At 49.7% G+C, this 12,930-nt stretch overlaps 1 protein-coding gene across 4 annotated transcripts in view; it reads right to left on the bottom strand.

Moving 5' to 3' along the window:
* The window catches only part of SLC25A37 (solute carrier family 25 member 37), a 112,859-nt gene that overhangs the window by 38,914 nt on the left and 61,015 nt on the right, over window positions 1–12,930 (bottom strand). The window contains exon 1 of one of the 4 annotated variants that reach the window (XM_017549747.2): window positions 8,141–8,555. The exons of 1 other annotated variant lie outside the window; for it this stretch is intronic. In XM_017549747.2, the coding sequence (XP_017405236.1) occupies window positions 8,141–8,356 (216 nt within the window). In that variant the 5' untranslated portion in view covers window positions 8,357–8,555. Of the gene's footprint in view, window positions 1–8,140; window positions 8,556–12,930 lie in introns of those variants that run through there. 2 more of the 4 variants (XM_017549751.2, XM_017549750.1) reach the window with 2 other exon arrangements.

Raw genomic sequence — 12,930 nt, 5'->3', positions numbered from 1 at the left:
CTCCCACCTCGGCCTCTCAAGGTGTTGGGATTACAGGTGTGAGCTACTGAGCTCAGCCTAAACTCCCTTTTAACTTGGGCAGTCTGGGATCTCAAGGAAGAGGAGACACCAGGTCCCTGAACCAAGGCAGTGAGTAGCTGTGGGGAGGGAGGGAAGGAGACACATTCAAGAAGCATTACAGACAGCCACAGGCAGGCCTTCCACGCATCCAGGGCAGCGGCTGGAGGAAAGCTGATGAGCGTCCCAGGGTGCAGAAGGCCAGACCCGAGGGGAAGCCAGAACCACCGTTCTAACCACACTGAGTCTAAGGAGACTCCGAGGCCACTGGAGATTCAGCTACAGAAAGTCTGGGCCCTAGATAGTGATCTGGGAGCCATCAGGACCTAGGAAGAAACTGAGGCACATGTACTGGGGAGAAATGAGGTGGGGAGGCAAATTCCTGCCAAAAAGCCAGACACAAAGAGGAAAACTGAGGATCACGGGGCCAACCCCTCTGTTCCTTGGCAGGGACAGAGGCAGCAGGAGGGCCAGAAAGACAATGGGTAGCCAAGAGCCTCTGTGAGGCTTCAGCTGGGCAGTGCAAAAGTCAGGAAGCAGGGGTGGCAGGTGAGGAAATAGAGACCAGAGTCAACAGTTCTTTCAAAACAGTTGTTTTAAGGAGGTAAAAAAGGTCCAACAGTTTGTTTATGGGAAGACATTTGGGGGTCATGTGAGGTCAAGGTGAGAAGTCTGGGATTTGTTTAAGACGGGATGGGCTTCGATCTGTAGAAACACTTTTGAGAACAGCTCAATCAAGTAGGGAGGCCAAAGATCCTAGAACTGGGTCACTCAAGAGTGAGGGGACAAAAATGACATCACAATCACCATTTATTGACAACACAGGCCCCACACACTGCAGCAAGAACTTTATATATGTGGCCTCATTTAATTCTTACAACAACCCTATCAAATAGCTCTTGGTATTTAATAGGGTTTGGCAGTGTCCCCACCCAAATCTTATCTTGAACTGTAGCTCCCACAATTCCCATGTGTTGCGGGAGGGACCCAGTCGGAGGCAATTGATTCATGGGGGCTGTTTCCCCCATACTGTTCTCAGGGTAGTGAATAAGTCTCACAAGATCAGATGGTTTTATAAGGGGAAAACCTCCTTCACTTGGTTCTCTCATTCTCTCTTGTCTGGCACCATGTAAGACATGCCTTTCGCCTTCAACCATGATCGTGAGGCCTCCCCAGCCACTTGGACCTGTGAGTCCATTAAACCCCTTTTTCTGTATAAATTACCCAGTCTCAGGTATGTCTTTATCAGAAGCATGAAAACAGACTAACATAGTATTCATAGTATTCATATCCCCTTTGCAGAGAAGAAAACTGAGCTTATGGAAGTCAGGTAATGTGCCCAGGTCTGCAGCCAGATTCAAATCCGGGTGTCAGGGTGGTTTGTACACATCTCCCTTCTCTGCCACACTGATGTACCTTAGAGAAATGAAGACACCTGCTCCCTTACAGTGGGGGTGGAAGGCAAAAGAATTTGGAAGGATGGTGACAGGAAGATTGGTTTGATCGAGGTCCTGGTTTCCCTCTGACTTGGAAGCAAGATGCCAGGCTGAGGCTGACAACAATGGAGGTGGGGGGCTGAGGAGCAACAGGACCCCTGTGAAGGATGCAAGCAGCTGCCCAGAGCTGAGGTCAGGGAGCATGGGCCTTGGATGCAGTGTGAATGTCCCCTGAAGGGCTTGGCTGCCCAAGGGACAGATGGGCTGTCCAAGACCCAGATGGGGCAAGCCAGGGTTGGAAGAACCAAAGGCAGAGAAACTGAGGGCCCCAGCAGCTGCAGCAGTCAATCTTGGGGTCCAGGATCTAAGTCATCCGAATTTAAGATCTCAGAGGTATTTTTTGTATTTTTTGTAGGGGGGGGCGGGTCTCACTTTGTTGCCCAGACTGGTCTTGAACTCTCAGAGGTGAAAGGTTCTGCATTAGGTCAAGGCACCATGAAGGCGAAGGCCATTGACTCAGGGGTGTAAGGAATAGAGAGATTTGTAATTTAGTCAGGTGGGGATGAAGAGGGGCCGTCCTCAGGGTGAGGACAAGATCTATGGAGGTGAAGCCTGAGCATCCGATGCCAAAGTTCTCAGAGAATAAGGGAAAGTGATTCATTCAAAGCAATCATGCTGATGATGATGATGATGAAAATGAAGATGAAAGCAGACATCAGAGAGTATCCATTATTCTGTCCATGTACCAAGCACGTGAAGTGCATCAAGGACTCAACCCTCACAACTATCCTGGGAGATCAGTACGATCTTTTCTCCTTTTCACAGATAGGGAAACGGAAAAGAGGGGTTAAGAAACTTGCCCAAGGTCACATGTAACTGGGAAATGGGACCCCGTCCCATGGATTTGGGCTCAAGGGTGCATCCTCCTAACCCTCAGCAAGAGGAGCTGGATTTCTACCAAGAGGGGGAAGTGGAAGGAACATTTGGTAAAGACAGGAAGATGTAAGGGAGCTTGTTAACAAGGAACTTCCACAGGGCCCACTGGAAAAATGAGGGAAGAAGGAAAGAAGCAGTGGCTCTTCCCTTTCCCCTCATTTTTCCATTGGGCCCTGTGGAAAGAGAAAGCAGGAAGAAAATCACTATCCCCGTTTTACACGTAAGGACACAAAAACTCAAAGAAGCTAAGTGCCTGCCCAACCAGTAAATCAAAGACTGGAATCTGAATTGCCCCAAGATAGTTCTTTAAGGGTGCGAAATCCATCTTAGTAGGCACTTGAGGGAAGGTTGAGGGAGCCTGAGGGAAGGTTTCCAGTTCAACAAAAAGAAAGTGGGCAGGGTGGTTCATGCCACCTGGTGGTTCCAGCACTTTGGGAGGCCAAGGTGGAAGGATCACTTGAGCCCAGGAGTTCAAGACCAGTCTGGGCAACAAAGTGAGACCGGCCCCACTCCTACAAAAAATACAAAAAAGTAGGCAGGCCTGGTGGCATGCACCTGTAGTCCCAGCTACTCAGGAGGCTGAGCTGGGAGGATTACTCAAGCCCTGGGAGGTCAAGGCTGCAGGAAGCTGTGATCGCACCACTATACTCCAACCTGGGAAACAGACCAAGACCCTGTCTCAAAAAGAAAAAAGGCCAGGCGCGGTGGCTCACGCCTATAATCCCAGCACTTCAGGAGGCTGAGGCAGGTGGATCGCCTGAGCTCTGGAGTCTGAAACTACCTGAGTAACATGGTGAAACCCTGTCTCCACCAAAATAAAAAATTAGCCTGGGCATAGTGGTGTGCATCTGTAATCCCAGCTACTCAGAAGGCTGAGACGGGAGAATCATTTGAGGCTGGGAGGCAGAGATTACAGTGAGCTGAGATTGCACCACTGCACTGCAGCTTGGGCAACAAAGACTCCATCTCAAAGAAAAAGAGAGAGAGAAAGAAAATAAGAAAAAGAGATTGGACATACCCCTCCTACGACAAAAGTCAGATGCAAACATTCAAGGTGGGCATGGGAGCGGCAAAGCCATGCCTTCTGATGTGGTCCAGCCAATACCATGATCACAGGAGTATGTCTGTGGCCAGCATGGATGGAGCATGCCAGCTGGTATTTCGGATTAAAAACAAAAACACAAGAAAAGGTTCAGTATTAGTGCAGATAGGAAAAGAGCCAGAAAGCTCTGGTGTTCAAGAAAGATGCTGAGGGCTTCCACATCAGCAGCTGAGTTCCTCCGATGAGTCAGAGAAAGGTAACCCCTTGGAGTCGGAGGGGGTCAAGAGCCCAAGACTGAAAAGAAGGGGAAAGTAAGACTGATTCCCCAAGATTGGACACTGCTCCAAGGTGAGACAAAAGTCATCTTTAATGAGATGGCCACATGCAGCTGAAATGTGTCCAAATGGAAGCCAGGAAAAGGTCTGGGAAGCACATTCCTCCCTTCCAGGTGACACACACATCCCCCATCCCAGGTGCACACCCCTGTATGCTTTCAGCAAAGCAGCTGATTAAATCCTCCCATTCAACCCCAAATACCTCTCCCCACTAAAAAACTGAGGCCCCCTTTGCTGTTCACAAAACTCCTGGGCACCCGCCTCCAAACCACGTCTGAGCCTGGCCCTCACCAATTTAGGGCAGAGGAAAGTGGATGAGGTTCCCACTCTCCTCGGGGCAGGCCTGAGGGGTACAGGCCATGGCCATGGGTATCAGCATGCAGGGTTGGGGTTCATGAAACAAGGAACAGGACTGCAGTTCATGAATACCCCTTTTTTGAAACCTTGCTCCAAATTCACCTTCTAAGAAAATCTCCTCTCATTGAAGGATAGAAAAGAAGGGAGTAGAGGGATGGGAAGGAGAGGAGACAAGAAGGGAGAGAGAAAAATCATTATAATTTTGTCCCAGGAACTGGAGTAATTTGGGATTTCACGACATTTTGAAGCTGAATGGCATGGACCTCACTGCACTGTTTGGAAAGCAACGAAGTGGGTGGGAGGGACTTCTGGCAGCTGCCTGCACTGCGCCGCGGAACCCTTCTTCCCAGTCCACCTGCAGCCAGGAGAGAACTCAGAAGAGGAGAAAAGTCAGAAGTTGAGGAATGCTGTGCTGAGCGGGGCAGGCTGGCCGTGCACTCCATAAGCTCAGCCAGGAGGCTCCTAGAGTGAACACTCAGTGGTGCACCAGCCTGGGAAGGAGGGCTCATCACAGGAGAGTCACAGGCAGGGCTTTCCCCGACAGGCAAAGCAAAAGAAGGTTCTGTGCAAGGGTCAGCAGAAGACCCCCAGTTTCAAATCTTTCCTGTTTCCTTCTGCCCGTTTTCCCCAGGCGGGACTCGGCATGGTCTCCAAGTGGTGTGCCTAATCTGGTTGGAATTTCCTCCTCCACCCACCTGGCATGCTCCCCAAGTCTTGAGCTCTCCTAACCAGAGCAGGGGATCTTGTATCCACCCCAAGTGCCCCTTGCCACTCTGGAACATCAGAAAGGGGCTCATGGAAAACCTGCCACCAAGCCCTGCCTGGAGAGGAGTAAGTCATTGCCACCATTTGTCGAGAGCCCTGCAAAGACCCTATACTCCCTCCCTGGGTAGCGCCTTGCTGCTCACTATCACCGTGGGGGCAGCCAAAGGTCCCAGTAGCCTGACCCTTTATGGATGAATGAACACCCACATCCCACCACGGGAGAACCAAGTGAAAGGGGAAGACACAGGAAGCAGCAGGAAAACTGCCAAAGGTCTTCCAAATACCCATTTCATAATCTCCGTGTTGCCTGCCAAGGCTTCAGAGACATAAGAGAGCCTCAGGTTCAGTGGTTTTCATATTTTTTTGACATGAACTCCCAGCTAGAAGTGCATCTTAAACTTCTGTAAAATGCACTCAGGGACACACACACAACCCAAACAGAATTTCAACATTTCTCCTACTACACACTCGTATTTTATACTCTCACTAATAACTTCTTTTTTTTTTTTTTTTTAATACAGAGGCCACCAATGGGTCATGGCCCACTGTGTGAAAAACACCACTTGTTAAAATGACACTGGGGAGGTGAGGTATGACCTCATGAACAAGCAAATGTAATATTATAATGGGAAGCATTCACCAGGTCTCCTTTGCACTTAGAACTGCAAAATAAGTAGCATCAGGCTCAGGGTTGAAAGTGACCAGCATAGAGTTCCACAGCCGACACTACCTAGGACAGAAAAAAGTCAGCCGATTCAACATTCTTATTTGCCATTACAAAATCAAAGTTAAAAATGGGTGCCTTTCAATTTGGGGAATGCTTTGTCTCTTTCAAGGTCCAACGTCCATGGATTTGTTTTCATCTGTAATACTTCTTTTGATATTTCAAGTAACATAAAAGAGGACGACTGGCATTGTATATTCCAAGAAACGCGGCGTGAGTTAAAAATGTGGAGAAGCACAGACCAAGTCTACTGTCCCCACTTTATAGTGACAAAACTAAGACACAGAACAGTGCCTGAGGCATGAAGCAAGTGAGGAGCAGCGCCTGAAGCCCAACCCAAGTCTCCTGACTCAGTTACTCCAGGTCTCCTCCATCATCCAAAATACTTAAAAGAAACACAGGTGTGGACTCCCCAAGCCTTTTCATGACTGAGGATGCATCCCTGACTCCGCATGCTGGGCAGGCAACTGTGCTGATCTTGACAGACCCTGGCATTCAGCAGCAGCCTCAAAACGAACCTGCACACTTCAGCACGGAAGAGTCCCTAAGGGTCAGGTTTTCGGGTCAGTCAGAATCCCAGTACTTAGAAGACCTCGCTGATTAGCTAACCCAGGCCTTGTTTTACAGACTTGTCTAGGAAAACCAGACCGGCTCCCTCTACCACTCGCACCATGTTAACCTGTCCACAGGTGAAAACTGCTTAGGGAAACTAATACTAAGTACACAAGTGACATCTGAATCAAAACATGCCAACATCTATGGGGCAGGGAGAAACCAAACACAGATTACACAATTTCAACATGTGAGAAATGCCTCTTGAGAGTGTCAAAGGGTGCTCAGAAGGCACAACTAATTATTTCTCATCCTAAAAATAAGCTAAAAAGAGACTCTGAACTGAATTCGCTGTGGGGTTCCCAAACAGAACGTTCATCTCAAGACACCAGTAGGACCAAGGCCTGCTCAGATAACACCTCCCTGCTCCTAACCTTCCGCAGACTCTGCCCAGAGCACTTGAGACAACAGCTTCAATCATGGAGAATTTTATTACATTTGAGGGATTCTTTCCTATACAAATGACACCTGGTATCAGTCCAGTGCCTTTCCTGGAGATGAGAGCCATTTCTCTAATTCCCCACTGGGACACTGGAGGGACAGATGGGTCATGGCTCAGGCCCAGCAGCACCTTGGAAGCCCATGTCTTTCCCCACTGGACTTGTGCCCGTCCAGACACTGACTGCCAGCTCCAAGCTGCCCAGAGTGGAGAAAATCCTCCGAGTTGGACTTTCCGGCCTTCATACCCGCTCATGCAGGCTCTGCAGCAGCAACAAGATATAGCTGCTGTGGGTGCCTCTGTGGGATCCGCCTTGCAAAATTAACTGCCACCTAGTGAGGCCTCCGAATCCCCCAAACCACACTGCAGCTGCAGCCAGAGGATTGGAGGTGGCGTAGAAGCCTGGGCAAGGTCATCGGTTCCCTTCTCTGTGCCTCAGTTTCTTCGTTGTTAACCTCCAGGGCTGTTGCACGAATTAGATGAGTTATGCCTATAAAAGTGCAATGTGTAACAGCCAATACTGGCACTACTTCTTCACCACTCTATCCCCTGGCCCTGGGGTGTTCTGGCCAGGCTGACAGAAGGCAGCTCTCAGTCTACCAGGCAAAACACACCTGCTAAACCTGCCTCCTTAAAGAAACGCAATTAAAACTACCCGAGGAAGTGAAAGATAGGGTTTAAAGGAAACTGAGTGCCTATCACACAATCCATAGCAAGGGCTCTAAGGCACAAGCCCACCCACCTCCCCGCAAGCAAAAGGGGAGGCAAACGTCATTGCCTCCCGGCGGCTCAGTGACCCAAAGTCGGGGAAGGAAGTGCAAGAACCCTTAGAAAGGGGATCCCACGGGCCGTTGCCGAACCGGTATCCCCAAAAGAGCTGCCACGAGTCGAGAGAAGTCCTGCCGGCCCCAAGTCCCCGAAATAACCCGGGGAGTAGCAGCCACACACCAAGTCCTCAGGGCGCGCGGCCGGGCCAGGGCCACACGTTTCCCAGCGCGAGCGTGGTGAGGGCTTCCCCCCCGGGGAGCTCCCTCGGAAACCGCGCACGTGTGAGCGGCCCCGGGCAGCCCGAACGGCCAGCGCGGTTAGACTGTGCAGAGCAGCATCGATCGCGTCCCCCAGGAGCCCCGTCGCCGCCGAGGCCAGCGGTGCTCGCCACTCAGCCTTCCCGGCCGCAGCGCAGCCAGCTGCCGGGGCCGGTCATGCGGCGGGAGCAGCGGGCGGTGCGGGGCGCTGGCCGGGCACCCACGCGAGATCGGCGGAAGGCGCTGCGCTCTGGCTGCGCGCAACCGCTCCCGGGGCGACCCCGGCCCGCCGCGGTCCTTGGGAGAGCGCAGTTTCGGGGCGCTGGCCCCAGGCTGCCTGCGCGCGGGATGCAAACGCGCGCGCGCACTCGTCCTCCTCTGGCTGAGTCCCCGAAGTCCCCCCGCGCCTCACCTTCACCGAGTCCACCGGGTACATGACCGAGTGCTCCAGGATCCCGGCCATCGCTCCTGCTGTCATGTGGGTGGACACAGAGGCGCTGGTCGGCAGGTTCTCATAGTCCTCCGACCCGGTGGCGTCCTTGCCGCCGCCGCCGCCGCCATCTCGGCTGTCCCCATCCATCCTCCGCGCCACCGCCTGGCTGCCCACGCTCCCGCTGCGCAGCTCCATCCGCCAGCTCCGCGGGGCGCAGGAGGCTGCAGGAGGTGGGCAGGGAGGGGGAGGGGGCGCAAAACTTCACTTCTTAAAGTGGGAGCCACCTCCCCGGGACCGCGGCGCCTGACGCCATGGCGGGCTGGGGTGGAGCGCAGCGGCAGGAGACACCAATCGCCGGGAACCAAGAGGCCAGCGGCCGCCGCGCCATTGGTGTGCGGGACAGTGGGGACCCGCCTCCCTGTGTGACGTCACCGTCCCGTGCAAATTTCCAAGCCACCGGACGGGGGCGAAAGGATTCGTGGGGTGTCCCGGGAAGTTGTACTATCTTGAGGATGGGGCTGGTCCGCGAGGGGCAGGGGAGGTCACTGGGGAGGGACTGCAGTGGGGTAAGCCCAGAGCTGGAGGCATGGATGACAGTGGCTCGGGGAAAATCCGTCCCCGGGGCGGGTGAGTTTGCAAACAGAATTGCTCAGCGAGCTTCGGCGTTCCTAAGGCCTGAAGTTAAAACTCAGGGTCCCGTTCTAGACTCTGTTGGAGAGACCCCCATTCATTCGAAATTGTTTCTCTAAACTAAAATACATAATGCAAAGCTAAATTCGTTCCTCTTGTTCTTATCGAGAGGACGAACCTACCCTGGACCGAGCAAGGCTGTCAGGCGTGACCAGGAGGGAGCCCCTCTAGGCACCTCCAGGAAATTTTCTTTGGGTTGGATATGCCCGGAAGGTCTGTAGAGGCCTGGTCTCACAGTAGGAGTGTGGAACTGGCTGAGAGTAAGATCTTACAGCCTTGCCCCTGCCTGTCTTAAGACTGTGGCCACCTACTTCTTAAAAGTCGTCCTGAGCTGGCCTCTTCCATAACCTAGGCTGCTTCAATATTGTTTTGCTCCAGTATGGGGGAAGATGGAGAAATCAGAATGTGGGAGAAGGAAATGTCTGCCTCTGGAAGTGTTCGTCTAAACTGCATGTTCCAGAGCTTAAGATGACTTGGGTTGATCAACTTCTAGGCACCTGGGCCTCCCTGCCTTATCTAGACAAGGCTTCTGGTCAGGAAGGCTGGGACCTGAGATATGAAAGGGTGGGGAAAACCCTGAAGATGCCGAGCCTGCTCTCTGCCCTCACCCTGATCAGCATCCCAGGCAGCTCTTAGGGATTTGAGATACCGTAATGTGAGCATCTGTAGAGGTCAATAGAGGCGTCAGAGCCAAGGGCACTGTTGCCCCAATTTTGGTAGCTGCAGATAGTTGCTGGCAAGTGCTAAGGATGTGATAACTGAAAACAGGCTCTGCGTTTTCACTTGGCCATCTCTGTGATGGCTAGAAGAAAAACTACTTTTGACAAAGGTCACTTTCAAGAAATATTGATCAGAAGTTGTTGATCCTTATGTTTAAGTGGATGCCCTTTAAGCAGTGTATAAGAACCCATTGCCCCACTTCTGGGAACATGACAAAAACCCAAATACACATGAAGCTCTTCTTCAAAGCATCCCGTATAGCAGTAAATCACTGGAAACAACCTAAATGTTCAACCAGAAGGGAAGGGCTAAGGAAATTATGATGCCTGCATAATATTAGTGAAATATTATGCAGCCTTTAAAAGTGGAATTTACATTACACAACATGGACGATGATTATAACGCGAGGTTAGGTGAGAAAACAAAACAAAATTCTATAACCTTTACATTCACAAAGATGTAAACGTGCGCAGGGAAGGAGTATGGTTACTGCGCTAGTGGTGGAGGATTACAGGCAACTGCTTTGACTTTATTTTTCAGACTTTAAATAATACGTTATTTCTATAATTTAAAAAATCATTATTTTTAGGATATACATACTATGTATACACATCTATATATAGGTATATATACACACATCTATATATAGAAGTATATATGTATAGCATATAGGTATGGGCATTTATGTAGAATATATAGGATGTAAAATATATAGATATGTACATATATGTTAATAAGTATATACATAAATATATAGATATGTGTATATATAATGTATGTTTTACTTAGCCTCTCAGCATTCATATCCATATGTATATATAAAATATACATACATTTTATATATATGCATATATATTTATACATATTTAATATATATACCTGTGTATATATATATATATACACACCTACATACACATATATATATATATATATATATAGTTGTATATATACACACACACATATATATACACATATATACATCTATGTACATATAAACATAAATATATATACACCTATGTTATATATGTATGTATATTATATATGCACCTTTATTATATATAATACATATGTATAAGATATATATTTTTTATATATATGCACACACCTCTGAATGGATGAGAAACCCTCTGAACTTTGCAATGACAATACCAGTGGAAAGAAGTTGCCTTTTGATGGCTAAGAGAATTCTTGGCAAATGTGAATATGCCCATAATCTTCACAGATGTGATTTTTTAAAAAAATTTCATTAATGGCCGGGTGTGGTGGCTCACGCCTCTAATCCCAGGACTTTGGGAGGCCGAGGCGGGTGGATCACGAGGTCAAGAGATCGAGACCATCCTGGTCAACATGGTGAAACCCCGTCTCTACTAAAAATACAAAAAATTAGCTGGGCATGGTGACGCGTGCCTGTAATCCCAGCTGCTCAGGAGGCTGAGGCAGGAGAATTGCCTGAACCCAGGAGGCGGAGGTTGCGGTGAGCCGAGATCGCGCCATTGCACTCCAGCCTGGGTAACAAGAGTGAAACTCCGTCTCAAAAAATATAAAAAATAAAAAAAATTCATTAAATAAGTGTTAGAACCAATTGAAAATCTTTGGACTATTTACTATTTAAAAAGCATTCAATATTTTTTTCTCCCCATATGTGGTAGATGTGGTGGTTTGGCACTTAGCATCTTACATTCCTCCTTGGACTGCGGTGGCCAGAACATGTAAAGCCACATTTCCCAGACTTTCTTGCAGCCAAGGGTCTAGCCATGAATTATATTCTGCCAATGGATGAATTAGAAAGATCTGGAAAGTGAGCGTGAGATGAAGCTCCCTTCCTGCTCTTTGATGTTTTCTGCTGCCCAGCAAGGTCAGAGACGCTTGAGGCAGGAACAGGTGGGGTGGGCAGTGGGTTCTCTACTGCAACAGCCTGGCAGTGTTGGTCACCAGATTCATGGTTACTGAGAGGTATTTATGGAAGTAGAAGTTGCAGCAGTGACCGTGGCAGCCTCCTGATCCCTGCATCGTGGCTTTGCAGGTGGCCTTCTGCTTCCTTGCCTTTGAGGCCACGGCAGAGGTAGCCATTCCCTTGGGAAGCCAGTTTGGCAGTGTGAGTCTGTGCCTCCACCCCTCCCCGGGTGCTGCTCCCCTGTGTATAGCAGCGAAAGGGCATAGTGATTAAGGAGCCATCCTGGATGTCAGAAGGCAGCAGTGCAGCTCCTAGACCTCTAGGGAAGGCCTGCTGGGAGAGGGTGGCATCCCAGACAGCATAACCCAGCGCTTGGGCCACACTGCTATCAGGAAGGGAACAGCTCTTGTCTTTGAAAGGCAAGAACTGGCGACCCAGGAGCAGAGGAGTGGCAGCTCATTTGGGCTTCTCCCTAGGGGCAGGCCAGGAGGCTCAGAATGACTTGTTGCTTCTGTCAGAGTCTTTCGTAAAGTTCCTGAACGTTGTAGTTCTGGAGATGTCATCATGCAGCCCTGGCCTAACTGGAAGCCAAGCTCCATTTAGAAAGAGGAAGCTGTAGAATGTGCAGGGCGAGAAACACCTGACTTGGCGGCACGGAACTGTGCAAGCCTTGCTTCCAGCGTGTACTAGCTGTGAGGCTCTAGCCTGTTTCTGGCAAGCTTCCTCCTCTGTAGACTTTGGTCATGCATACCACATGGTGAACAAAATATAGAGAAAATAGACTCTATATTTGGAAGAGTATATATTTGAATTATATATACTTGACCATGAGCTTTCATGAAGAGTTGGGAGAAGAGGTGACAGAAAATGAGGGGTGCAGAGGAAAGAGGTTCAGGCCTTCTCCCCAAGTCCTGCTTTTTTCACAAGAATTGCTCTAGCCCTGACATCCATCTGCTCCATGAAACACACAGGTACATTACTACCCTACTTATAATTTAGCCAATGCTGGGTCTCTCCCTGGGTCCCAGCACTCCTCTGCTTTGTGTCAGAGAGAAGATCCCTGGCCATGAAGCTAGCATTATGTCAACTAGGGCACCTGGTGGTGTGGTGTCCTTTCAGTCTTTGTTGGTCTTCTGTGTTTTGTGGGGGTTTTTGGGTTGTGTGTATTGTTTGTTTTTGAGATAGAGTATCCCTCTGTGATTCCGGCTGGAGTGCAGTAGTGTGATCACTGCTCACTGCAACCTTGAACTCCTGGGCTCAAGTGATCCTGCTGCCTCAGCCTCCAGAACAGCTGGGACTGCAGGCACTTGTCACCATGCCAAGCTAATTTTTTAAATTTTGTTGTAGACACGAGGTCTCACTATATACTACCCACGCTGATCTCAAACTTCTGGACTCAACCAATCCTCCTGCCTCAGCTTTCCAAAGCACTTGGATTACAGGTGTGAGCCTCTGCACCTGGCCT

Source organism: Cebus imitator, unplaced genomic scaffold (genome assembly GCF_001604975.1).
Source record: "Cebus imitator isolate Cc_AM_T3 unplaced genomic scaffold, Cebus_imitator-1.0 Scaffold221, whole genome shotgun sequence".
Taxonomy (NCBI): domain Eukaryota; kingdom Metazoa; phylum Chordata; class Mammalia; order Primates; family Cebidae; genus Cebus; species Cebus imitator.
Note: the sequence above shows the minus strand (reverse complement) of the source record. Positions and strands in the feature narration are given on the sequence as shown.